The sequence below is a fragment of the Thunnus thynnus genome, chromosome 19 (assembly GCF_963924715.1).
Source record: "Thunnus thynnus chromosome 19, fThuThy2.1, whole genome shotgun sequence".
Classification (NCBI taxonomy): Eukaryota; Metazoa; Chordata; class Actinopteri; order Scombriformes; family Scombridae; genus Thunnus; species Thunnus thynnus.
The window spans coordinates 2915617-2943451 of record NC_089535.1 but is presented as its reverse complement, the minus strand read 5'-3'; the positions used below and the strand labels follow the sequence as shown (position 1 = coordinate 2943451).

At 38.8% G+C, this 27835-nt stretch overlaps 1 protein-coding gene across 1 annotated transcript; it reads left to right on the top strand.

The window, feature by feature from the left end:
• Positions 1-1709: 1709 nt before the first annotated feature.
• On the top strand, positions 1710-27285 carry fgfr1b (fibroblast growth factor receptor 1b). The gene is made up of 18 exons (XM_067573907.1): positions 1710-2212; positions 4115-4270; positions 9097-9264; positions 14282-14383; positions 14506-14678; positions 14753-14876; positions 16159-16349; positions 18737-18881; positions 18967-19157; positions 19273-19418; positions 20090-20211; positions 20966-21076; positions 21170-21360; positions 22062-22184; positions 22291-22361; positions 23603-23740; positions 25137-25242; positions 26517-27285. The coding sequence occupies exons 3-18, from the start codon at positions 9153-9155 to the stop codon at positions 26589-26591; spliced, it is 2121 nt and encodes a 706-aa protein (XP_067430008.1). The 5' UTR covers positions 1710-2212; positions 4115-4270; positions 9097-9152; the 3' UTR covers positions 26592-27285.
• The last annotated feature ends 550 nt before the right edge of the window (positions 27286-27835 follow it).

Genomic DNA, 27835 nt, shown 5'->3' with positions numbered 1-27835 from the left:
TAAACAATATAAACTTACAATAAAAACAAAATAATGACCTAAAATCATGGTTTGATTCCAGCCACGGACCTTTGTTGCATGTCATACCCACTGACTGTATATAAAGATGGACGACGTGTCTCTACTTCCTGCCGCCATGCAAAAGTGAAGCCAAAATATCTCCTTTCTGGGAGCGGCCATCTTGCTTGTGTGACGTCATTTGGAGAGTCTCTGCAGTAGAGTCGGATGATGGCCAGCAGGACAAGCCCCCTCAGCTGTCCCGCCATCTGACAGAGGTTTGAGAGCAGTTGTCACAGCTGTCAATCATGATGTCATGATAACTAATTAAAAACAAACTTATCAGAGAAATGAGCAATCGGACAAACATCAGCGTGATTAGAACAACTTAAAATGACAGAAACCGTCTTTGGGGAAAATTTTATTTGACATGTACTTTGATTTTTTAGTTTGGCTCATGTCCTGTCCAATAACATGGAGGGGGCGGGACTTATGACCTGTTCTGCAGCCAACCACCAGAGGGCGATACAGATGTTTTGGCTGCACTTTTGTGGAGCCGTCATGACGTCCATCTTTATATACAGCCAGTGGTCATTCTCCTGTCGCTACCCACACTTTCAACTGTTAAATACAGGTGAGAAATGTCTAAAAATTAATCCAAAAAAGTCCCAAAACGTCTCGTTTGTCAAACACACCAGTTTGTCCTCATTCTCAAAGACTTTTCTCTTTTAAAAGTGACACATACTGTTTGAAAACATGAACAATAAAGAATAAATTTATGTTGTGTGTCCAAGTAGTAAGAATTCAAAAATATCTGTTGGCGTTAATTAACATTTTTAAATTTTCCCTTTAGTACAGGAAAATTTAGGTTTTCTTCGTCAAAACTAAGTTTGACTCACCATGACCATTTTACAGGGTTTCTGCAGCTTCACTATGTCAAATTTAAGACTTTCAAAGACTTTTTAATACCACACAGAACCCAGCTTAATACCTTTTTCATGGTCAAAGTCTGAAAGATATCAATTAAAAACATTAGCGATGATAAGGCCTAGAATTGTTTAATTTATTTGAATGTATTTCACATTTTTGTCATTACTTCCTGGTAGTATATAACAATCATTCCCAATAATATAACCAGTGATCTGGATAAGCAGCAGAATAAACAACTGAAGAATGGATGGATAGATTAACCAAATAAAAAATAACTAATTAATTTAAGGTCAGAGGTCTGGAACAATAGAACTGGAGGTTTTCCAGCCAGGTTTTGCTCAAATTACATTTAAAAAAAACCCCCAAAACATTTTATAACTAACATTACAGGCAGGCTAGAAAATATTTAAGACAATATTTAAGTCAGTTTTATTTGTGTGGCCTGATATCACATATTTGCCTCAGGGGGCTTTACAATCTGTACAGCAAGACCTTTGTGAATGAAATTTAAGACTTTTAAATACCCTCTAAGGAAACGCAATGCTTTTAAAGACTTTTCAAGACTTGGAGATATTTTCTATTTTTTATTACCTTTCATATATTTTTTCTCTTCTTGGCATCACTGATCTTCCATAAACTGACCTGCACACAGTTGATTTACTAATCCCAAACCAACCTCACTGACCAAATGAGAACTAATCAATAGTTAAGTTCTTCAGACCATGCACAGCAGGAATTTAAAGGAGAGGAAATCCTTTCCCTTCCTGCTCCTGGAGGAAAAAAGAAAGGGGGGGGTGGAGGTAGCCGCTCCCGGGGGAGGGAGGTCCATGCATGAGGCCGGACTGCGCCAGTCGGAAAATGGAGTCAATGAATCGGTGACACAGGGGTATTAATCGAGTGGGGGGTTAACTAGTGTGTAGGAGGAAACTCCCACTGTAGGCGTTTCTTCTGCGCGAGTGTACATGGAGACAATACCGTCAATGAACTGCGCTTTTCCCACGTTTTCTCACCAGAGGAGAAGCGCTCGTTTGGAGTAACACCGCCGACGTTTTTTGATGAGCCAAAGCGAAGCTGTTTGAACACGATAATAACTGAGCTACACGCTGTACAAGCTGTACGAGTTAAAAAGTTCGCCTTGTTTTTTTAAATGAGGCCACAGAGAGAAAAGTTGTGTTCAGTGAGAGTCTTTTAAATCCAGGTGTTGTTCAGCACCGCAGCTACATCTGGATTTACGCAAAGCTTTGATTCTTCTACTCGGATATAACATCTGGAGCAGCAAACACAGGTACGTTTACTCTAAAATCAACTTTTCTGTAAATAATAGTTGTGTTTCATGTAAACTGTATTAGTTTGGTGGATATTTCTTTTGCATGAGAGCCTATTGTCTAGTCTTTGTTGAAGCTGTTTACAAGGCTCAGTTCAGTGTTTCATCTTCCAGTTGTGGTAGAAGTATTCAGATACTTTTTTCAAAGTTAAAGTAATAATACTACAAACTAGTACTCCATTACAAGTGGAAGTTCTGAATTGAAAGTTTGCTAACTAGAAATACAAGTATTCACAAAAAACCTGCTTAAAGTAGTAAAAGTAAAAGAACACAATGCAGAAAAAAAGGCTCATTTTTAGCTTTATATGATATTATTCTGTATTAGTAGCACTTGTAGTTGAATCTGTAACAAAGCAACACGTTTCATAGATGTTTTGTATGAAAAGTATCAGTTTGTAAAGTAACTACACTGTAAAATACTCAGTTACAAGTAAAAGTGCATTCAAAATGTTATTTAAGTAAGTATTTATGGTAAAATGTACTTAAAGTATAAAAAGTAAAAGTACTCAATGCAGAAAATGGCCTCCATGAGTCCTATATGTTAAAATGCATCAGTAGCACTTTTGCTGTTGTAGTTTGTGAAGATGGGGTTAATTTTCACTGTTTTATATACTGTTGGGTTGTTTAATCAATAACAATCAATCATATTTTATGAGCTCATCACATGTTTTCATGAAAAATAGGAATTTGCAAAGTAACTAGTGACCATTTGTGGAAGAAAATTGCATATTCAGATTATTTACTTGACTGAAAGTAGCAGTATTACACTGTAAAAATACTCCATTACAAGTAAAAGTACTGCATTGAAAGTTTAAGTAGAGGTATAATTAGTAAAATGATGTCATAAGGTTTATGTTTTGTATGAAAAAAACTAAAGTAGCTACTAGTAACCAGCAATGTTCAGATTATTTTAAGTATATTTTTCTGTAGTTTTACTTGTCTGTGCAGAATTTTGACTTTTTAGAGCTGCAACAATGAACAAACTACTTTGATAATCGAATCATCTTTTTAGTATTTTTTTAAGTGAAAGTGTCCAAAGCCAGCTGGCTTCAGCCTGTCAGCTGTGATGATTTAATGCTTTTCTTTGTGGTTTATGATGGTAAACTGAATCACTTCTGGGTTTTGGCCTGTTAGCCAAACAAAACAAGACATTTGAAGACAGGCTGTGGAGAACTATAACGAATGTTTTTCACTATTTTACAAAACGATTAATCGACTAATGAAGAAATGAACCAGTAGAATCATCACTAATGAAAATAATCATTAGTTAATTAGTTGCAGCTGTTTTTACTTCAGTAAATGATTTGAATGCTTCTTCCAACACTGTAATTACTCTACAGGTGAGTTATGTATTTGTCTTTTTTATTAGTTCAATATAACAACCACATCTTGTAGTTAAATCCCGTCATTTCCCAGCAGCACCCTGGTTTATGACACTTTTACAGTGCACGGTAACTGTCACACTGATTTGGTGGTAATCTATTGGCTGGACTGAGCCGTTAAATCATCACCATCCGTGGTGTCACGCTGAACGGCTGAACTATGTGCAGTCTGACTCTGACTTTTCTACTCAGCTTTCACATATAGCGAGCTATCCCCGCAGTATATTTACCCCAAAGATACTCCAAAATAACCAACCCTCCTTCTACATTTGACATGCTCAGCTGCTCTCAGGCCAGAACAGACTGGAAAAGTAGATCCTCCTCCTTCACCTCCCTGTTATTTTTCCCCCTGGCTTCTTCTTGTCCCTGTAAATTAGCTCTCCATGAGGTGCACCGCCCTCTACCTCCAAATCAGCATGGTATCTCTTCCTGTTTGGCACTCCCTTCCCTGTACTGTACACTGTGTTGTGTTTTTTTGCAGCTCAGATGGATGGGGCTGCTGCTGCTGCTGCTGCTGCTGCTGCACAGGAGTTGGTGTGTTAGTATGACAACAATTCAGAGCTGCCAGCCTGCTGCAGAATCTGGTGTGTAGGTGAAGTTTAACAGAGCGGGAGGAGGAGGAGGAGAAGTGAGAGAGGTTAGTTATTAAAAGCTTGTGTACAGAGAAAAAAAAAAGTCCACATAAGGGGCCGGGGTATGTTGCCAATATCAAATATATCAGGATAGTTTTGATTAAATAGAAGACTGTTGGTGCTTCCAGATGATATTAGAGCTGAGAGAAAATGAATTGTCAACTATTTTGATAATTGATTAATTGTTTTGTGTCATTTTTTAAGAATTAACTCTGGTTGCAGCTTCTTAAATGTGAATACTTTCTGGTTTCTTTAGTCCTTTATGATAATAAACTAAATATCTTTGGGTTGTGGGCAAAACAAGACATTTGAGGACGTCATCTTGGCCTTTTCCACCATTTTATAGGCCAAACTAATCTATTAATCAAATAAATAATTGACAGATTAATTGTTAGTTGCAGCCGTAAAGATGAGAAACATGGTAAACATTATACCTGCTAAACATCAGCATGTTCACCATATTTTACCATATTTGACGTTAGCTGTTTAATCTCTTGTGCAGCCTCACAGAGCCGCTAGCGTGGCTGTAGACCAAAACACTGCACAGACAGGATTTTACTACTAATATCTTGTGTTGCGGAGATGGTGATGTAGAAATACAGCTTCCACGTTACAAAGTGATCCCCCAGGAATGTGTGCTCATCACCTCTGCGTCGGCTCCCCCGCTGCATCGACGGAGGGCTGTTTTTCTTTCCACATATAGCTGATGTCAGTCAGTCTCAGTCTTGTTCTGTCATGCCCACCTTTTGGAAGTCAAAACACATTCCCACTAGAGCTGCGACTAATGATTATTCTCATCATCGAATGATCTGTTGATTATTTTCTCAATTAATCGATTTGGTCTTTAAAATGTCAGGAAATAGTGAAAATGTGGATCAATGTTTCCTAAAACCCAAGATGACGTCCACAACTCAAAGATATTCAGTTTACTGTCATAGAGACTAAAGAATCTAGTAAAAAAAAAGAAGAAAAGTAAAGTAAAAGTGCATTCAAAATGTTACTTAAGTAAGTATTTATGGTAAAATGTACTTAAAGTATAAAAAGTAAAAGTACTCAATGCAGAAAATGGCCTCCATGAGTCCTATATGTTAAAATGCATCAGTAGCACTTTTGCTGTTGTAGTTTGTGAAGATGGGGTTAATTTTCACTGTTTTATATACTGTTGGGTTGTTTAATCAATAACAATCAATTATATTTTATGAGCTCATCACATGTTTTCATGAAAAATATGAATTTGCAAAATAACTAGTGACCAATTGTGGAAGAAAATTGCATATTCAGATTATTTACTTGACTGAAAGTAACAGTACTACACTGTAAAAATACTCCATTACAAGTAAAAGTACTGCATTGAAAGTTTAAGTAGAGGTATAATTAGCAAAATGATGTCATGAGGTTTATGTTTTGTATGAAAAAAACTAAAGTAGCTACTAGTAACCAGCGATGTTCAGATTATTTGAAGTATATTTTTCTGTAGTTTTACTTGTCTGTGCAGAATTTTGACTTTTTAGAGCTGCAACAATGAACAAACTACTTTGATAATCGAATCATCTTTTTAGTATTTTTATAAGTGAAAGTGTCCAAAGCCAGCTGGCTTCAGCCTGTCAGCTGTGATGATTTAATGCTTTTCTTTGTGGTTTATGATGGTAAACTGAATCACTTCTGGGTTTTGGCCTGTTAGCCAAACAAAACAAGACATTTGAAGACGGGCTGTGGGGAACGAATGTTTTTCACTATTTTACAAAACGATTAATCGTCTTATCAAGAAATCCACACCTTTACTTGAAGAGTTTACCAACTTTTATGTAAACAGTTTCACGGCTCTTGTCAATCAGATGTATTTGTCTTTTTAATATTATTATGTCATAAAATGTATGTTTTGTATGAAAAAAACTAAAGTAGCTACTAGCAACCAGTGATGTTCAGATTATTTACTTGACTCAAAGCAACAGTACTACACTGTAAAAATACTCCATTACAAGTAAAAGTACTGCATTAACAAAATTACTAAACTAATAACTAATCGATTAATCGACTAATCGTTGCAGCTCTAACTGCGACTCTCCTGACCCACAAATTGATTTCATATTTATCAACAGTAACAACACTGGAGAGGAATGGAAAAAACTTTGAATATGAAACATTATTCACTCATGTTTCTCATTAGTTTCTGAAATACACACAAAGCTTTCTGTTATACTGACGGTTACGTAAGAAGATTCGTCATGTTTTAGATTTGACTAACAGCTGGATGTGCAGCGGCGGGTCAGGACTCTTCTCAACTTCAATCTTGATAATATTTGTGAACATTAGAGCTTTATCTTCCCTCCATACTGACATCTTACATATCTGCGTATAAGCTGAAAGTCATCCTGTAATATATATATATATATATATATATATATATATATATATATATGTGACAAGCTGGAGCTCTGAACAACTACAGCTTTCATTTCGGTGCAGGATGTCGCATCTGAATCTGTTCTCTGTCTGAATGTTTGCTGGGTATGTTTGTGTGTGTGTGTGTGTGTGTGTGTGTGTGTGTGTGTGTGTGTGTGTGTGTGTGTGTGGGAGGGAGAGGAGGCCGATATATATATTACAGAGTGTCTTTGAAAGAGCTGCACGCGTTCAGAGAAAAGTTTTTTTTGTGTGTGTCGTGTGCAGCAGCCTGAGACGCACATAAAAATTCTTTAATTCTCACAAAACGCTATTAACCGAAGAGGCGGCTGGTGTCCAAGTATGCGCTCCATATGTGGGTGTGTAATGTAGAATTATGTCTTCATAAACCTGGCACGCTTCCGCCGCTACGCCCGTCATACTCGGTGGACGCCACCCTCTCCACCACACACACACACACACACACATGCTGAAGGACAGACTCGGTGTGTGTGTGTGTGTCCTCTGTAACATCCAACTATCAGAGCAGCGATGGCAGCCAACTGGTGTTCATCTTGTTTATGAGGCTCAGAGGATGACAAGTGTCCTGCATTTACTGTCCTTTACCGCTCCTGCAACTTACTCTATGTCTTCGTCTAGGTGAAGTCGACTCTAGAGCCGCAACTGATCAGTTTTCATTCCATCGGTTCATCTTTTGCTCTTTAAAATGTCGGAAAATAGTGAAAAATGACTTTCCCAGAGTGTAAGGTGATGCCTCCTGATGTCTTGTTTTGTCCAAAACTGAAATATATTCAGTTTACTGTCACAGATGACAAAGAAAAGCATTGAATTGTTACTTTTGGGAAGCTGAAAACAGCTAATTTTGGGGTGTTTTTGCTTAAAAACAGCTAAAACAATTCATAGATTCTCAGAATAGTTGCTAGAGCTGCAACAGTCAATCGATTGGTTGATGTACAAACCAACTATTTTCATAATTGAATCATTGTTTTGAGTTTTTCTTTGTTTTTACACTAAAATTCTCTGATTCCAGCTTCTTAAATGTGAATATTTTCTGGTTTCTTTAGTCGTCTTTGACAGTAAAACTGAATATCTTTGACTTGTGGACAAAACAAGACGTTTACAGGACGTCATCGTGAAGCTTTAGGAAACACTGACACACTACAGAGCAAACAACTAATCGATTAATTAAAAAAATAAATGTAAAACGTCTCTTTGGCCACAACTTTCTCGCAGTAAATTGTGCAAACAGTGTTGGTTTCCTCACCTGTATCATCAGATCTGAACACAAACAGCCTCGGGGGCCGACAGCTGCCTAAATGATGACTGACAGGCGGCGATCATCAGGCTGAAACCGCAGATTTACAACAAGTTTGTGAGGAGTTTCTTGAATCTGTCTTGGAACACTGGTACAAAGAGCTTCTCTAATGTTTGTATTTGCTGCTTTTCTCTGATTTATACAACTGCAAACTGAATATTTTCAGCTTTTTTGGGCTGTTTTGCACATTCAGAGATGTCATTTTGAGCTTTGGGAGCAATGTTCTTACATTTAAAGACTAAAAAAAATATTGAGGATCATCCGTAGTCGTGTTTACTCGAGGAGGAGGATCACTTCACACCTCCGCGATGATTCACGCAGAGCAAATGGTTCGAGGTCTCTGCCTGTGTGTGTTTGTCGAGTGCCACTCAGTCTGAGTGCCAAAGGTTTACATCAACATCTCTTCACCTCTCAGAGAAACAGCTGCACAAGTGTTAGCAGCCGGGGAGAAAACAGCAGGGAGTCTGGAGCCATGTTAGCGTGGTGTGAGCTGCTATTTGTGGTTGGCGGTCGGATGGAAAACACACACAAGTTGTTCCTGTATGTTGACCAGTATGTTGACCAGTATGTTGTAAGGCTCGTCATTTCCCCCACCATGTCTTACAGTACGGCTACATTAAACCGGCTAAATTCTTAAAATGCTGTTTTCAAGCAGAAGCAGGAAATTCAGTTTTTTTCTTTGCAAATATTTCCGTCCACATTAAAAACGCCATAACGGGTAATTCTCCTCCTACTGAGCATGTGCAGAGGACTGGTTCTGTTTCCGCTGCGGCTTCCTGACATTTAGTTTATTGCGAATAGTTTTTTTGGTGAAACAAAATTACCTCATGATAAAAAAAAAAAGAAAAAGGTAGCAAATTTTTAATGGGGATGAATCATCTTGAGCGAGTTTCAGGTCTGTGCAGGTTTATTTCCATCCTCCAGTGGAATGAATGGAAACCATTGGCTGCCTGGAAGGCAGGTAATCAATGTTAAAGCTCATGGTATGTTTGGAAAATGTTGAGTAATGTGAAGTAAACACAATTTGCAGTAAATGACCTGAACCGATGAACTGAGCAGTGAGGATAATGAGCGTCTGGTCTAATCTTATTGTCTCTCTCTGTGTGTGTGCTGCAGTTTGTTCCCAGGTCTGGAAGTCTCAGTAAGTTGATGTATTAGACATCGAGGACAACATGTCTTCTCTCCGCCGCTTCCTGCTGCTGCTGCTGCTGTTCTGGATCCTGCTGGTTCAGTTTCCTCAGGCTCAGTCCAGACCGGCCACTGAGGACACAGACACTGACACAGGTAAGATACTTCCCACATGTGTCTTTCTGTTTGCTAGGAAAAATATCTCATTTAGATTTCTCTCAAAAACATTGTGAGTGTTTTCTGTAAAGTCAACAACAGGCCTGTATTTGTGTATTTATAAGATATGATCACAAACTTACTTATGTTTCACCCATAGACTATAAAATATGGACGTAGTTACCGTGACGTCACTCGTTGGTTTCTGAAGAGCGGTTTTGAAGCTCAAAGTGAGCCGCTTCAGCCGTCGCCATCTTGGCAGTGCGTGACGCTGCCTAACTCTCAGCCAATCAAAAATGGGCAAAGAGGCGGGCCGAATGGCTGAAACAAGCCACCTAGCGGCTGGCGGACCTGTCACTCAAAGCAGCCATGTCCTTCATTATGCAGAACTTTACGGCTTAATAAAATTTAAAGGGGTGAGTTATAAAAAAATTCACCCAAAGAGGAAATTAGCTTTAGAGACCAAAACCATTTTTTGTACCAGGCTGTAAACATGTTTATTTCTGCTGTAAAGTTGGGCATTTTAACATGGGGGTCTATGTGGATTGACTCGCTTTTGGAGCCTTAAGTGGTCATTCAAGGAACTGCAGTTTTTGGCACTTCCTGTTGGATCGGCTTCATTTTACAGCCCCGGAGGTTGCCGCTTGGTTTCTACATTAAACCAGCGGTGCAGAACTTTAACATATAAATAAACGTCTGTTTCATTCAAACCAAACAAGTTCACACAATGCTGATTAAACCTATAACCACCAGATAAAACTCTGTATTTCACAGTATACAGAGTTTTTAGTCTGGTGTTTGTTTGACATTCCTGCGCTGGCCGGATGAATCATACTGAGCATGCTCTCCAGTTAGCTCTCTGCTAACATGAAGAGGGATAAAAATGGATCAGACCAAATGGATCAAATTCTGACAGTGAAACGAGTCATTCTGTAGGGGTCGTGTGACCCTAAAAGCAATTTATCAACTGTTTTACAGCCATAACAGTAGCGACAGAGTCTGCTACGGCTGAGCCTGTGATGTAAACACGTGTCGACAGTGTTTTTGTAATTAGTCTCACTGCCAGAAGGGGGAGACAAACGTCCCACACTGCAGCTTTAAAGCTGCACTAATCAATGATTTTTCTGTTAAAAAAGGACATTTTCTGCTTTTTGTGATTTTGTCATTTATATCCTGTTATGACGTCAGATGTTAAACATAGTCAAAGTTACAAAACTTAAAGTGAACGTACGTTAAAAAAATGCTGCCTGTAAGACAAAACCCAGGTTTCAGCTGCCCAAAATTCTTCGATTGCAATGTTTTTATACTTTGACAATGAGATGGCGTCGGCTTGTCATGTCGATGGTGTTTTTGTAATTACTGTCACTGCCAGAAGGGGGAGACAAACGTCCCACACTGCAGCTTTAATAGAATCTGATAAAATAAAACTGTTGCTTGTTGTTTCAAACTAGTCAATCAGACGAGAGCTGAAACAATCAATCAATTAGAGCTGCAGCGATTAAGTCATTTTTTAAGAAGAACATTTCCAAATTCTCTGATTCCAGCTTCTTAAATGTGAATATTTTCTGTTTTCTTTAGTCTCTGTGACAGTAAACTGAACATCGTTGAGTTGTGGACAAAACAAGACATTTGAAGACGTCATCTGGGGGAATGGTTATTGGCTTTGTCACCATTTTCTGACATTTTATGGACCAAACAACTTATTGAGAGAGTAATCAACAGATTCATTGATAATGAAAATAATCATTAGTTGCAGCCCTGTAGTCACTCAACAGAAGGTAATCAAGAATTAATCATTCGTTAAAAAAGTGTCCAAAATTCTGTAGTTCAAGCTTCTCAGATGTGAAATTTAGCTTCTTTTCTCTGTTTTATATCTTTATAAACTGAATATATTTGAGTTTTTGACTGTTGATCGGACAAAACATTTGAGACATTTGAAGACTTTGGAAAAGACTGATGTGCATTTTTCATTATTTTCTGATAATTTATAGATGAAAAGTTAAATCGATTAGTTGAGATATGATCCAGTATGATCCTCGGACAGTGTTTCCCTGTTGAGCTGCAGGTGGAAGTATAGTAACAAAAAGAGGAACTTTAACACTAAAAAGACTGTAACGTTGAAAGATATCTACTTGATTTGACTCATTTAGACGCTGAAGCTTCATATTAGCTTCAGATAAACTTTTAAATACATTTTGTCCTCCATCACTTCCATTGTAAGGTCATTATGAAGGGATCTTCTAATGGTCAGTGTGAACAGGAGGAATGATTGTGAACCTGTCCTTTAAAAACCAAAAGTCTTGTTGTGTTTTTTTTTCCTTTTGTACATTAGTTGCATTCGGTTTTTTATGCTTCTGCATGTTTTACATCACATCTCTTGCGATTTGAAACGATTTCACTCTCTCAGATGGCGACTTTGATATGAAGCTGTTCAGCCCTATTGTTCAGTACATCCTCCTGCCTCTGCACACTGATGTGAAACTCCGAGTTACTGGTGCTGCTGGTGTCTTTTTATAAACTGGCGTGGTTGTTGTTTGGGGCTTTTCCTCCTCTCTTTTGTTTGAGGGCTCTTTCATGTCGGATCCCGGCTGTGGTCGTGGCGTTTTAGACGTCGTATTATATAAAAGGTTATAAAACTTTCCAATGAGAGAATTTCTTTAATAGGAAAGTGACCTTTTTTTTTTTTTTTTTTTTTTTTTTTCAAGGTTTGGCTGTTTTTGGGGCCTTGAAGCATCTGAAACTGGTTAGAGTGATTTTTCATGGTGTAACCGAGGCTTGGCTCTCAGGGTGCTGGTTATGGTCTGTATATCCTGTCCAGACACAGTAACGCAGTAACAGATGCACACAGTCTCGCCGTTATGGCCATTCAGACACAAGAAAGCTTTCAGAAAACACTCCTTCCTCATCGTTTGTGTTTATATGCATGTATATATACCTTTGTGTGTGTGTGTGTGTGTGTGTGTGTGTGTGTTTGTCTTTTTTTTTGTTTTTTTTTTGTTCCGACCATCTGGGTTGCAGCTGAGTCTGTATGTGATACGGTTGTTTTTGAGCCCATAAATTCTTGTTTTCCTCTCTCAGTTGAAGAACACATCAAATTTAGCCTCGCTGCTGCAGCCTCTTTTCATAAACAAAGCCTGCTTTCAATTTCCCACCTCGCTCGCTCGCTCAGTCGGTCGTATTCTCTCAAATGAAGGTTTAGGAAATCAAACCACTTCCCTCCCTGCACACTACAGACTGCAGGATAAACCCTCTTAAACAGAAACCCATCGTCTAACCAGACACGTTTAGCTTTTTATAAACTTTGGTTCGTTTAGTGAAGCTGGACTTTTATCATAATCTGTATTTTTTGCATCAAAACACTTGATTTGACAGAGTTTCCAGCTTGTCTCAGTCGGTTGTTTTTGCTTCTCTTCTTCATCTTTAGTCCCAGAAACACTCTGTAGATCATTAAGGGAATAAAAGGTCAGAGGATTAATTGTGAAGAAACAAACGATGGCTCACTAGCTAACAGGATCAATATGTCAGCTGCAGAAACACAGAATACACGTGTTGTTTATAAGAGTTTAAACATCTCATCTCCCCCAAAGAGTCATAACCACCTTCATAAAAAAAGGGGGAAGAACAGTTAAACGTGTCACATAAAGTTAATAATATAATCCAGCATGACGTGTTGTCACCTTGTTTCACTAATAAGGTGAAATAAACATGCGGCTGTTTACTGTCATGATGTCACCAGACAGTTAATTAGAGTTGCTTCGATTGGTTGATTGGCAGAAAATTAACAGCTAATCGATCAATAGTTCATAAACCAAACAATTAATCAGTTAAAAGAGTAAAAATCAGCATAATTTGCTGCTGTAGTTCTCCGTAACGTTGCCAATTGATAATTTCACAGATTAGAGCTGCAGCAATTTGTCAATTAATTGATTAGTCAATCAACAGAAAATTAATCTGCAACCATTTAAGTCATATTTTTTGGTTCCATCTTCTCCAATATGGAGATTTTCTGTTTTTCTCTGCTTTATATTTGTGTAATCTGAACATTTTTTGGGTTTTTGACTGTTGATCAGACAAAACAAAACATTTAAAGACGTCCCCAAGAACTCTGGGTAAATGTGACGGACATTTTTTAAATATTTTCTGACATTTTATCTCATTTACTGGATAAAATAACTGGCAGATTAATCATTAGTTACAGCCTTAATATGAAGGTTAATCTTTGACTGGTTATTTAGTCATTAATGATGAAATGAGTTGTACCTAGACTTTCTTTCGTTCTTTGTTCACCCCCCCGTCCTGTCCTCACACTAATAATTTGCCTGCAGTCCCTGAGCGAGGGCAGACCGCGGGGATGTGCGTTAATGGCCGGGGCCGATAGGGAGGAGGTCTGTGAAGTTTCGGAAGTGGTTGGGTGCAGCGCTGTGCTGTGGCGACAGCTCCTGTCTACACGGCTGTTCAGTAGGGAGGCTTAAAGAGCCCCTCCAGACACGTATGAAGACATAAAAATACTCTGCTTGGAACAATAACGTGGGTCTGATATGGTTTTTCCACCAAAAAAAAAAAAAAGTATAATTACCACGTTAAAATCCTTTAAAATGGCGTCTACTCCCTTTTCCCTCATTAAAAATCCAATAATCTATAAATATGCAAATGTATTGCGTGTCAGAAGTTTAACTGTTGGACACCAGATGTTTCCTCCTTCACTGTGAAGTTCAGTCTCAGTGTTTGTTCACTGGAGGCTTCAAGTTTCCACGTCACACGATTGGCACCAAACTAGTTGTGATGTCACAAATCCTGCTCGTAGACCCCTTAAACTCCTGCACATACATCATTCTGCACAGAGAAGAACATCCAACTGAAGGAACAAGAAGAAGAAGATGTTTTTGAGTGTTGGAGGTCTTTAAAGTCTCATTCACAGCCAGCCGGGGTCAGAGGTCATTGTCTGTTGGGAGGGAACATCTGTAACTCACACACACACATCAGCACAGTGTTTCTGAACATCTCATTTCTCTCGCAGCCGACGCGCTTAAATCTTCTGAGGACGAAGAGGATGATGAGTCATCCTCAGAGGAAAATAAACTTTCCAACGAACTGTCAACAAGCAACGAAAAGCTCCAACGTAAGCCTCAAACTTTTGTTCTTTCTCTGTGTTTTTTTCTTCTTCTTCTCTTCTTTCACTTTGTGGTTTCGTTTGTGTTGAGAGAAGACAAATGATTGTAATCACCATGTTTACCTCGTTAGCGTTGGCGCCTCAGTGGGTAGCGCCAGAGAAGATGGAGAAGGAGCTCCACGCCGTTCCTGCCAGCAAGACTGTAAAGTTTCGGTGCCAAGCGACAGGAAACCCTGTTCCCTCCCTGCGCTGGTACAAGAACGGCAAAGAGTTCAGGAAAGACCAGAGAATCGGAGGATTCAAGGTGCGTTTTTCGACATTTCTGTTAGGAACATTAGAGGAAGGAGAGTCGTGTTACTGACTTCTTGAATCTTTCAGATCAGAGATCACATGTGGACTCTCATCATGGAGTCGGTGGTTCCGTCTGATAAAGGAAACTACACCTGTGTGGTGGAGAACGAATACGGGAGCCTGAAACACACCTACCTGCTGGACGTCGTAGGTAAGAAAACATATCTCTGCATTTTTAGACAAAGTCCATGTTAATCTTACAGTGAAGTTGCAGCCAAACAACCAAACACTGAGCTGAAACTCAATATAAGTCCATGTATATCCCAAAAAACATGTTAAATACATTTCCTTCCTCATAAAGCATTTGCAAAACTAATTTTTAAAGCTGCAGTAACTGATTTTTGTCCACATGGGGGCAGCAGAAACAAGACACATCATCATCTTTTAAGTTGATATGTTGAACTTGTTAGCAAACAGTTGCTTATTTCCACATCAGGCAGTTACGAAGCAACATTATCATTCATGTGGAGTCGTGTTTCTGTCCACCTGGTGAATGTAAGTCCAATATTCACTCTCTTTTAGCTCTGTTTTTACTCTCCACCAACTCCTGAGGGAAATATCTGGCTCTTTAGCTGCTAAATGCTCCACTATGTTCACCAGCTAGTCTACAGCTAACTGTGTCTGTTAGCAGGTAGTGTACAGCGGCTTTTTTACAGCTTTATCTCTGAAAACGACGCTATGAGAGCGCTGAGAGTGAACCAGAACAGTAAAGTTGCAGCCGGACAGATAAACAATGAGCTGAAACTCACTATAAAGCTCCGTAAAGCCGAGAGGAGCTGCAGAGTCACTACGAGTCAAACACATTACACACTGACAGATCAGACATTATGGATGAAAATATTGATAATAACAACTATAAATCAGTGCGTAAAAGCATTCTCCTCACAGGAACATCTCAAACATTTTAGCTACCTCAGTATTAACATTAGCAAACAATTACTTCATGCTAGATGGTCCAGAATGCATTGTAATATTATCTAATGTTTAATATTATAATAATTTTGCTACATCACAACTTATATCTGCATATTGCTTTTCTTAATCATGGCTCTAACAGTTACATTGAAGCGTAAAATGAGTGATTATAGAGAAAATTCTTCTTAACTTTACAGCCACGACTGTGATCAGTTCAGCTCACGTCTTTGTTACACGTTAAAAAACCAAGCGGAGATTTTAAAAGAGAGCTTGTTCTGCTGTAACACCGTCAGACTCATGACGGACAGTTAAAAAAAAGAATCAAAATCCATGCAGCAGAACCAGAGATGCTTTATTTTTTATGTCGCCTACTTTACCCACAATGCAACTCGACCACTCTCTCCGGAGAAACAAAAGGATTTTTAAGTGAGGAAAACACTGAGAGACACAAAGTTTTCCAGCTTAATGTGAACTTTTACTTTTTTTACAGATCTGATTAAAACCTTTGTGTGTTTCAGAGCGTTCTCCTCACAGACCCATCCTGCAGGCGGGTCTGCCGGCCAATCAAACGGCAGCCGTCGGCAGTAACGTGGAGTTTGTGTGTCGGGTGTTCAGCGACCCGCAGCCTCACATCCAGTGGCTCAAACACATCACGGTCAACGGCAGCAGAGAAGGACCGGACGGACTCCCGTACGTCCTCGTCCTCAAGGTACCTGAGTCTTTATCTGTTCAGAGGTTCAAACATGTTAGATCACATGACTAGTAGAGATTTAGACATTATACTAAATTAAACCCGTGCCCCCCGTGTCTAGTTTTATGTTTTTATCTTGTAAAGTTTAAGTTTTATCTAAGAACTGTATTGTGCAGCTGACTGTCCTCTGTGCATATGACAATAAAGATTAATTTAGGGCTGCAACTAATGATTATTTCCAGTATTTTTGTTATTAATCGATTAGTTGTTTGGTCTTTAAAATGTCAGAAAATGGTCGAAAATGTGGATCAGTGTTTCTCGTTTTGTCCACAACATAAAGATCTTCAGTTTACTGTCACAGAGACGAAAGAAACCAGAAAATATTCACATTTAAGAAGCTGGAATCAGAGAATTTGGACATTTGTAAATTAATTCTGAATTGTAGAGGATATGAATATGAATCAATATGTCCGCCACTAGTAAACTGATGTAGTTTATGACCTGCTGCAGGCTTCACTCTCACACTGACAACAATAATGAAACATCATCACAGACTTTAATTAGAAATGTTTCGATAGAGCTGCAACAATTAGTTCATTAAACTAGTGAATTAATGTCCAACTATTCTTATAATCAAGTATAATTTTGAGTAATTTTTTTGAAGAAAAAAAGTCTGAATTCTTTGGTTCCAGCTTCTTAAATGTGAATATTTTCTGGTTTCTTTAGTCTCTATGACAGTAAACTGAAAATATTTGTGTTTTGGACGAAACAAAACATTTGAAGACGTCATCTTTTCAAATTTTTCACCATTTTCAAACATTTTAAAGACCAAAAGATTAATAACCGGCAGATGAATGAACAATGACAATAATTGTTAGTTTAAGCCGTCGACCAAAACCAGAAGAATTACGAGTATTTGACTCAAAGCAGCTCTGTGGTTCCAACTAAAAGCTTTTTCCTGCTACATTATGATAAACCGACTTGTGAAATCCTGTTGGGACGAACAACATGTCAGAACGCCGCTACGATTTATGGACATTTATACTATGTGAAGTGTATTTCCTCACAAGCGGGCGGTTGAGCCAGTCTCTGTTTTGCATGTGACACTGGTTTCGTTTGTCTCTGACTGAGCAGAGCGAAACCACATCAGTGATGAGTTGTGGACTGGTGATGAAAGACGCTGAGGCTGGTGCGGTTTGTTGTGTCTGGCGCCGATCCAAGCGGCCTCACATGTATTATTATGTTCCTCCTCCGATCACAAGAAAGGCTGAATACAATAAAAAAAACAAAAAAAAAAACATCTGCTGATTGAGCAATAAAAGAGAAAGTTTCAAATCATCTGTTATTTACTCGTTTTCTTAACCAGAAATGTCAGTGTGAATTGTTGTGGTCGCTGGCAGCGGAGCAGAGAATAAACTGAAGCTAAACCTGTGTTCAATCCTATTTTAAAACTGCCTCCTTCAGGTTTTGACCTCTCGGTTTCCTTCTTAATGTGGAATCATTTTGCATCACCTTGTTTTGTTTAAAACATGTCAAAAAATAGAGAAAAGTATCTTGAAGCTCAAGGCGACACAAGAAAAGCTTCAAATCATCACATTTAACCTGTAAGAGCCCACCAACCCTTTCACTGTTCTGGAAAATTCCTTATACAGCTTTTATCCTTGATTTTTAACTCATGAGATGAGTGACATCTACTGAACATCCTGCTGCAGTCATGTGACAATGTATGAAACTGTGCACCCATGACATCACTTCCAAAATAGCGGTGTGCCTGGTCAGCAAATGTGACAGAACTAACTAATTTTAAAAAGTTTTCTGTTACTAAAGGTAGATTCGCTTTAATAAGACGTCCTGTATGACATTTAACCTGTTCTGACCACATTTATTCAACAAATTGATATAAAACAAGTTAGGGAGATATGGTTATATATGTTACATTACAGATCTTTGACACTGAAGGTAGAATTTCAAAATAAAATGTAGAATTTCAAAATAAAATACAGAAATGTGTTCCTTGTGGTCCATTTGGTGTGTTTTATGTTCCCCATAATTTTCCTTTAAGGAGAAATGGATTCTTATGGGTTAAGAAGCTGCAACCTCTGAACATTTGGCATTTGTGCTTATTTATGCTTTAATAACTAAAAAGATTATTTTATTATTATAATAGTTGCAGATTGTGGCTGAACGTCTGCTAACATGTTGTTGATTTCATTCTTAGGATTGGTTGACAATAAGGAAACAACTTCACTTCTCTTATCATATGCTGGCTATGTTTTATTTCTTTTATCAAGACTTAGTTATATAAATATGCAGTATTTATTTGTTTTTAATATTGTTTTCTAGTTTTTTACCTTTGGGAAGCACACGTTCCGCTAACGTTTTTCTTTCACGTCTCTGTTTGTCAGACTGCAGGTTTGAACACGACGGATAAAGAAATGGAGGTTTTGACTCTGAGGAACGTGACGGTTGATGATTCGGGAGAGTACACCTGTCTGGCGGGAAACTCTATCGGCGTGTCGTATCACTCCGCCTGGCTCACCGTGGTCAACGGTACGCTCGCGTCCTCTCGAACTACACTTCCTATCATCGTGATCTCACACCTGTTAATGTTTATGCTTTCCTCTCTTTCCCTCAGACATGCCTCCCGCCCCGCTGCCCTCGCAGACATACCTGGAAATCTTCATCTACTGCCTGGGATCTTTCATCATCGTCATCCTCACCGCCACCGCCGTCGTCTGCAGACTCTGCTGCGCCCCGAAGAAGAGCGACTTCCACAGCCAGTTAGCGGTCCAGAAACTAGCCAAAAGCATTCCTCTGAGGAGACAGGTGACACGTCTGTTTCTGTCCTCCCTCCTCCTCCTCCTCCTCCTCTTCCTCTGTGTGTCTCTCTGGTGTCACAGAAACATTCACGTCTCCTCCTCCTCCTCCTCGCTGTCTGCAGGTGTCGGTCGAGTCGTCGTCATCGCTGCAGTCGGGGATGTGTTTGATGCGTCAGTCTCGTCTCTCCAGCGCGGCCACAACCATCCTGGCAGGAGTGTCGGAGTACGAACTCCCCTACGATCCTCTCTGGGAGCTGCCGAGAGACAGGTACGCAGGTTCCTGCCATTCTTTATTCTCATTGATATTATTTCATTAAAGTCTCATGTTTGTCTTCTTGTTCCTTCAGTTGGATGTTTGTTCTTCTTCTCTGTGCAGAATGATGTTTGTGCAGAGTTTGTTTTCACCTTCATCTGCAGAAGGAGGAAAGTTTCTCTGTTTTCACCTTAAATCTCAGTTTAACACGTGAATCTACGAGCAGGATTTATGACATCACAACTAGTCTGGAGCCAATAATGATCCAGTATTCAACTTACAGACGCGTGATGTGGAAACACTGAGAATGAACTTTACAGTGAAGGAGGAAACATCTTGTATCCAGCTGTTAAACTTTAGAAATAAAATATATTTACATATTCAATTATTCTGGATTTTTTAATGAGAAGGAGTAGATGCCATTTTAAGGATTTTAAAGTGGTAATTATACTTTTTTTTTGTGGAAAAACCATATCAAACACACAATATTGTTCCGAGCAGACTATTTTTATACGTCTTATTCATGTCTGGAGGGAATCTTCCTTCCGTGCCTCTTATTCTGAAAACCTCTAATCTGTACCATGCTTGTATAACTATGCAGTTGGAATCCCGTACTGGTAATCTCATAGTTAACCAAATACTAAATTACTGGTTCCCTGTGTGTGTGTGTGTGTGTTTTTCCTCAGGCTGACTCTGGGGAAGCCTCTGGGAGAAGGCTGCTTCGGTCAGGTGATGCTTGCTGAGGCCGTCGGCATCGACAAGAACAAACCAACACGACTCTCCAAGGTGGCTGTGAAGATGCTGAAAGGTGAGATTCACCTCATAATCAATTAGTAATCACTTGCTCTGTAAAATGGCAAAAAATGGTTTCAGAAGTGTCTCGTTTTGTCCGACCAACAGTCCAAAACTCAAATATATTCAGTTTACTTTGGTATAAAACAGCTTGAACCAGTGAATGTTGACATTTTTGCTTAAAAAAATGACTCAAACAGTTAATTGATTATCAAAAATGTTTCAGATTAAAACTGCAGGAAAAATACAGATTGTAAAACATCAGAAACATTTATTTATCTAGTTTATTGTCATTATGATTTGTTAAACATTTGTATTCCAACTCAATATCTTGAGACTGAGTTCAGTTTTCTTTAAAGCTGCAACTAACAATTATTTTTATTATTGATTAAGGTGTTGATTAGTGTCTCAATTAATTCATTGATGTAAGATGTCAGAATATATCCAAAACTTACAATCCCTTATGATTAACCAATTATCAAAATATTTGCTGATTATTCTTCTCCTGATCGACTTATTGAGTGATTGATTTTATATTATTATTACTATTTAATCGTTTATCTATGTTGTGAATAGTTTATGTTTGTTTGAGTTTGTGGGATTTGCAGATGGAAGTAAACTCTGTTCAAACTAAATTTTGCAGGAGTTGCTTGACTAATTATTTAATCAATTCATAGTTTCAGCTCCAAACTTACTGCAAAAAAAAACAACTTTAATTCGTAACCGAGAGTAAAATAGTCATAATGTTGGTAACTTCCTGTTGTGTGCAGCGGACGCCACAGAGAAGGACCTGTCTGACCTGATCTCTGAAATGGAAATGATGAAGATGATTGGTAAACACAAGAACATCATCAACCTGCTGGGAGCCTGCACGCAGGACGGTGAGTGTGAGGAGGAAGAGGAATGATTTAACAGCAGTGATATATGTGTGGTGAAGATGTTTGACGCATCACTTCCTGTGTGTTGTCTGGCAGGTCCTCTGTATGTGGTGGTGGAATACGCCTCTCAGGGGAATCTGAGGGAGTACCTCCGCTCTCGTCGACCGGTCGGGTTGGAGTACTGGAGCGGCCCGAGGCAGGCCACTCTGGGCAGTTTGGAGATCAGAGAGCTGGTGTCTGCTGCGTACCAGGTGGCCAGAGGAATGGCGTACCTGGCGTCGAAGAAGGTCAGTTTTTACGTCCAGCTGGTGAACATAGTGGAGCATTTAGCAGCTAAAGAGCCAGATATTTCCCTCAGGAGTTGGTGGAGACCAAAAACAGAAGCTAAAAGAGAGTGAATATTGGACTTACATTCACCAGGTGGACAGAAACACGACTCCACATGAATGATAATGTTGCTCCGTAACTGCTGGATGTGGAAATAAACAACTGTTTGCTAACAAGTTCAACATATCAACTTAAAAGATGATGATGTGTCAGAGTTGTGTTTGCTACTTGTTTCAAAACGTTAGTTAATGTAGGTTGAAATTAATAATTAATAGTCGAGCACTCAAGGAACTAAGTTATGCAGGTAACCAACATGTTTACATGCACTGTAGTAACTGTGTGACTGTAAATCTGTTTATATGAGCAGCTCTGTACTCTGTAGATGATTAATCAGTTAGTTTAGATCATTATTAATTATCATCTATTGTTTTTCATCGTCTTCTACTGTCTTCTTAATGTCAGACTTGTTATTGCTTTCTGTCTTTGATTTGTCTGTCAAAACACTTTGTAAACTCTGTTTTTAAAGGTGCTATATAGTTAGATTAGTTTATCAGCTACAGACAAACATAAATGCGCATTTTGTTGTGCAGATTTGCTGCGAGTCTCTGGAAAACTGTAAATCTGTTCTGAACTGTGTGTGTTTTCTCTCTCCGGTGTTCAGTGTATTCACAGAGATCTGGCAGCCAGGAACGTGCTGGTCACAGAAGATAACGTGATGAAGATAGCTGACTTCGGTCTGGCCCGAGACATCCACCACATCGATTACTACAAGAAGACCACTAATGTGAGACAGATGGTCCGCCAGCGGGATAGAAAATCAATAAAAAAAAGATGAACTGATTGATGTGTTCTGCAGAGAGTCGGCGGCTGACGTTTTAATCTTCCTACAGGGTCGCTTGCCAGTGAAGTGGATGGCGCCCGAAGCTTTATTCGACCGCATCTACACGCACCAAAGTGACGTGTGAGTTTCAAAACCTGCGATTGCTGTTTGGTTGTTTTTCTGTGTGTGTATTCTTGTGCAAACAGCTGTCAGATTTTGGGCTGCAAATGACAATTGTTTCCATTATCGGTTCATCTGCTGATTATTTTTCATAGTTAATCAATTCATTGTTTTGTCTGTAAAATGTCCAGTGGTGGAAAGAAGTACTCGGATCAGATGTAAAATTACTCAATTACAAGTAAAATTCCTGCATTTAAGATCCTAATTTTGCAAGAAATCTTTGATAGAGATTTATGTTTTGAGCAACGTATCACAAAACTTGTCCAATCATGTTTTTATCCCTGCAGGAATATCGCAAAATAGATGCAGAAACTGTTGTACATGCATTTATATATATTAATACAACAGACTTTTTCTCTTGTCTTAATCAGACTGTACAGAACTCAGCTGCTAAATGTAATTTTCCACCACTGAAAATGTCAGAAAACAGTTAAAAATGCTGTTAAAATGTTCATGTGTAACGTCTCCAGACAGCCTAAAACCACTCACGAACATTTTATAACTGACGGCAGGAAAAACAAAATATTGAAGACTTTTTAACACCTTCTAAGAAAAGTGGCAAGTAGCGGTGCGTGGACCAGATTTGGCCCTGCAGCAGGAATATTTGGCCCCCGGATGAAAGTTTTGACTTTCATAGTTTACATCAGAAGTTTTACATAATTTTTCACAAATCTACTTCACATAACGAAATAAACACAAGGCGACCTCGGTAATCTAATCCTGCCCTCATGTCTGAGGCATTAAAATCATGGGTGTGTCCTGACATTTGAACAGTAAATGCTGCTTAAATGAAGTGAAATAAACCTTCCAGACATGAAAGTTTAATGTGTGAATTAAACAACTTCAGCAGGTTTGTTCTTCACAAACACAAGTGTCAGATACAGAATCCTTAACAGAGTTATAAATCATTTCATTCTCATATGAATTATATGGCTTTTAGCCTTCTTTTATAGTTTCAAACATGTCGGCAGTGTGTTAAAGCCGGACTCAGTCTGTAAAAATCACAGAAACTTCCAGCTAAAATGAGGTTTTTGACCAACATCAACAAGTTTTACAGGACGAATCATAAATCCTGAACAGTCTGGCTCATGGTTGAACCTGACTTACTGGACCTGCAGATACATATTCCATGTCTGAGAGTCTCTGTCGTGTTTCCCATGCTGCTGCTGCTGCTGCTGCTGCTGCTGCTGCTGCTGCTGCAGGTGGTCGTTCGGAGTCTTGCTCTGGGAAATCTTCACCCTCGGCGGGTCTCCGTACCCCGGCGTCCCGGTGGAGGAGCTCTTCAAGCTGCTGAAGGAGGGACACCGCATGGAGAAACCCTCAGCGTGCACTCAGGAGCTGTGAGTACACGTCACAGTCGTTACAGTGACTCACCGTCCTCTTTGTGTTTAGACTCTAAATAACAGACTTCATTTAGAAAAAGCCTTGAATATACTGAACTGTAAAAGGCAGAATGACCAGTTCAGTAAAGTGTTTTATATATTAAATCTATTAAAACATGTTATGATTTGATATTTCTTGTATTACCTTCACGAATGTATTTATATTTATCTGGTTTACTTTGTCAAATTTATATGTTTCCAAACACTAGATTCATGTTTATCAGTTGTTAGCAATTATAGTTTTCTATTTTGATTTTTTGAGGGATTTATGAGACAGTAAAACAGTGTAATAAGTATTTAATATTAAATTGAAATCTGCTGTATGTTTGCACATAACAAAATGTGACTTTGATGCCTTTTCAGGACTTAAAACATCAAATATACAAAAGTAACGTAAGTTTTAAACGTCTAAGAGTCCATTTAAATTTAAAAATGCATCTTCTCTCCATCCTCCGTCCTCACTGACATGGAGTTTTTATTACCCAAAAAACATCTCAAAAGTGTTTAAATCTTAAAACATCATATTGGTTTTACTGGGAAAATTTGAGCTTGAGGTGGGAGCTGTGTGTCAGTGAAGTTAAGAAGGAATTAGTTTCATTTTTTAACTTTCTTTCTGTTAAATGTCAGCATAGCTGCATCACACAGTGCAGCAGCTGTCATGAATCTGGATTAATGTTGATTTTTATCGGTTTATATCGATCATAAAACGATTTCCGCAGCTCAGCAACCTGAAAATGACCGACGGTTAATGTGGTTTTTATGAGCTGCAGTTACATCACAGTATAACGTGTCGTTTCTGTTCCGTTGTCTGACAACAGAAACAGAAACATTTGTAAATTAGAACAATTAAATCTATGAATTTGAGCTGCATTACAGTAAAACACAAAAACAGCTTTTTAAACCTTCAGACAGCTTAGTGTGGACATGTTCACATGTTTTTAGTTTGTTTTAGATGATATTAAAGGTATAAAACGAAGAAGCCTGAAGAAGAGCTAAAGAAAAACTTCCACAAAGTCAAATAAGTCATTTATATCAATTAGTCTGTTGATTTTTTTTTTTTTAACTTTTGGTTAATTGATCAGTTGTTTGGTCCATAAAATATCAGAAAATGATGAAAAATGTTAATCACTGCTTCCCAAAGCCGAAGACACAACCTGAAATGTCTTCAAGGATTAAAGAAACCAGAAAATATTCACATTTAAGAAGCTGGAATCAGAGAATTCAGGCATTTTCTCTTTAAATAATGATACAAATCGACTAATCGTTGCGGTTCTATACACAGGAACGTCCACCATCACCAGCCTGCTGTCCTTTCAATAACGTCTCCATCTGTAACATCGCTGTGTTTCTTCAGGTACCTGATGATGAGAGACTGCTGGCACGCCGTCCCATCTCGCAGACCAACTTTCCAACAGCTGGTAGAAGATTTAGACCGCACGCTGTCTCTCATGGCGAACCAGGTAATGTGGCGTTTAGTAAGAGCGTTCGCCAAGCTAGCAGCATCTGTCTGTCTGTCTGTCCAACACTTCGGTCCAGATTCAAATATCCATGTTGTTCAGACGTTCATGTTTCCCAGAGGATGAATCCTGCTGACTTTTTCTCTAGTGCCACCACGAGGTCAAAGGTCACATATGCTTAGTTGAAGTTTTTCTACTCGATGGATTCGCACAAAATGGTTCCAACTCGATGAATCGTAATAACTTTAGTGATCCAACACTTTGGTTCATGACCTCAGCAGTTTGAGGCTTTAACTAATCTTAATCTTTCGATCATTTTCTTAATTAATCAATTACTTGTTTTTAAAATGTTGAAAAATGCTGGATCACCAAAACCAAAGATGCAACTTCAGATGTTTTTTCCCCGTCTAACAACCCAAATATATCCAGTTTACTGTCTTAGAGGACAAAAGAAACTAGTAAATATTCACATTTAAGAAGCTGGAACCCAAAAAATAGTTGATTATCAAAATAGTTGTAGAGTAATTTAATAACAACTAATCAATGAATCGACTTATCGTTGCAGCTCTAGAACTAACACAGTGTCACCCTGGATGAAAGAGAAATCATTTTCTCTTTGATAATAATAATAACTTTATTTATATAGCACCTTTTAAAAACAGAGTTTACAAAGCGCTTTGACAGGAAAAGCAAAAGCAAAGACATGAAACAGAAAACAATAACACTTCTGATCTTAAAAAGATGGCGGCCGAAGACAAAGAAAGACAATAAAGAGATGATAAAAAGTTTAAAAGAAAGATGATCTAAAGACAACATCACATAACAGCAAGTCTGTAAAAATGGGTTTTAAGAAGTGACTGATTCTGCAGCCTCATCTCCTCAGGCAGGTCGTTCCAGAGTCAAAGGGCCCCACCTGAGGATCTACAGCTGGCTCGTTATTTGTTGTAGTTTTATTTGTGATTTTATTATTTTCTACTGACTAATGAGAGGTTGTTACTTGTCTGAAACTTTATGTTGCTGCCTGTCTCGGCCGCGACGTTCTGGCAAAAAGAGTTTTAATCTCAGTGAGGTTTTCCTGGTAAAATAAAGGTTGAATAAATAAAATAAAAAAACAGCATCTGGAATAACAGAGAGTATTTTAGCTCACAGATCTAAAACAGATGAAAGTTCCTCTGAGAGATTTGCTTTTGTAACAAAGGTTTGGATCATTTTCCGGAGGCTCACCGGAGTGAAATATATCTAAACATGAATAACGACTCTTACCTCCGTCTCCTCAGGAGTACCTGGACCTGGCCGTACCCCTGGTCCAGTATTCGCCTGTCGCCTCGTCAGTCTCCACATACTCAACATAAGCGTCGGGGGACGTATCTCTTCCTGGATCACCTTCATCTCCGTTTCCTCTGCTGCACGGGGCGGCGGCTGCGGCGGCGGCAACGGCAGCAGCAGCGGCGGCAGCGGTCCCAGACGAGGAAGCTCAGAAAAGCTGCTTCGGTGTCGTCTATCACAGCAGCCTGATGTGAGGAACAGCTGGACTGAGAATCCCCCACCCCCCCCACCCCCCACACCCCCCCCTGGCTCAGCCTCAGGAAGCAGCTCACACACCATCTCATTCATAAAGGGTGTAAAGACTGAGTTCACCCTCGCGATGCAAGACTGTGAGAGCTGGGTGACTGTTGTTTCCTGCGCTGCCCATTGCATTAGTGCTTTGGTATGTTAATAATAAATGTTCTCAGTGTGAATACTGTAAATAATAGTTTGTGTTATATATGGAAGACCAAACTGGAAAGAGATAAATAAAATAAGGAATGGATTTTTAAAAAAAAAAGATCGAGTGGATAAAATGCATGACAGAAATATTTGTGAGTTTCATTTGTTTATTTCTCAACTTATATATTTGTGTATTTTTCACATCAGGTTTGGTCGTCCACAGTTATGTAATGTTGCCAAAGATTATGTCAGTGTTGCACTTATCGTCCAGCTGATTACAGAAAACGCTTCTAGTTGAATGTGTATAATAACTGATTAACAGTATTAAAATTCCTTTTTCAATTTTTATCTGGATTTATTTTGTGATTTAAACATGCAAACACTTTTTTTTTTTTTTTTTTGGCCACTTGTTGGCAGCAGAAACAAGCTGTAAACACAAGTTAAGAAGGAAACCCGACTGCTGTCCTTTAAGCTGCTGAGCAACGTTGTCCAACTGTATCAACACAAAAACTGATTTATTGACATTTAAACGATCACAGTGGTCAAAATGGTGGAAAATTTAGTGAGGAGCAAGTGAGTGGTCCCATTGAAAGAAGATTTGTAATGATCCAATGAGTTATTAGTCATAAACCAAAATGTACACAAAATCGTCTATAACTGGCCGCATGGTGGCGCTATAGACGCCATATTTTAATAGGGTGAGAGCATCCACACAGGGGTCATGTGCACCAAGTGTCCTTTAAAAATAGTTTATGTTGGTCAAAAACTTTCGGATTTATCCTTTTTATCTGGAATTTTCTTTGCTTTTTACAGACTTTAACACACCGCTGATATGCAAACTGACAAAAGTCTGAATATGGGCTGAAATTATACAAGATAACTAAAAGCT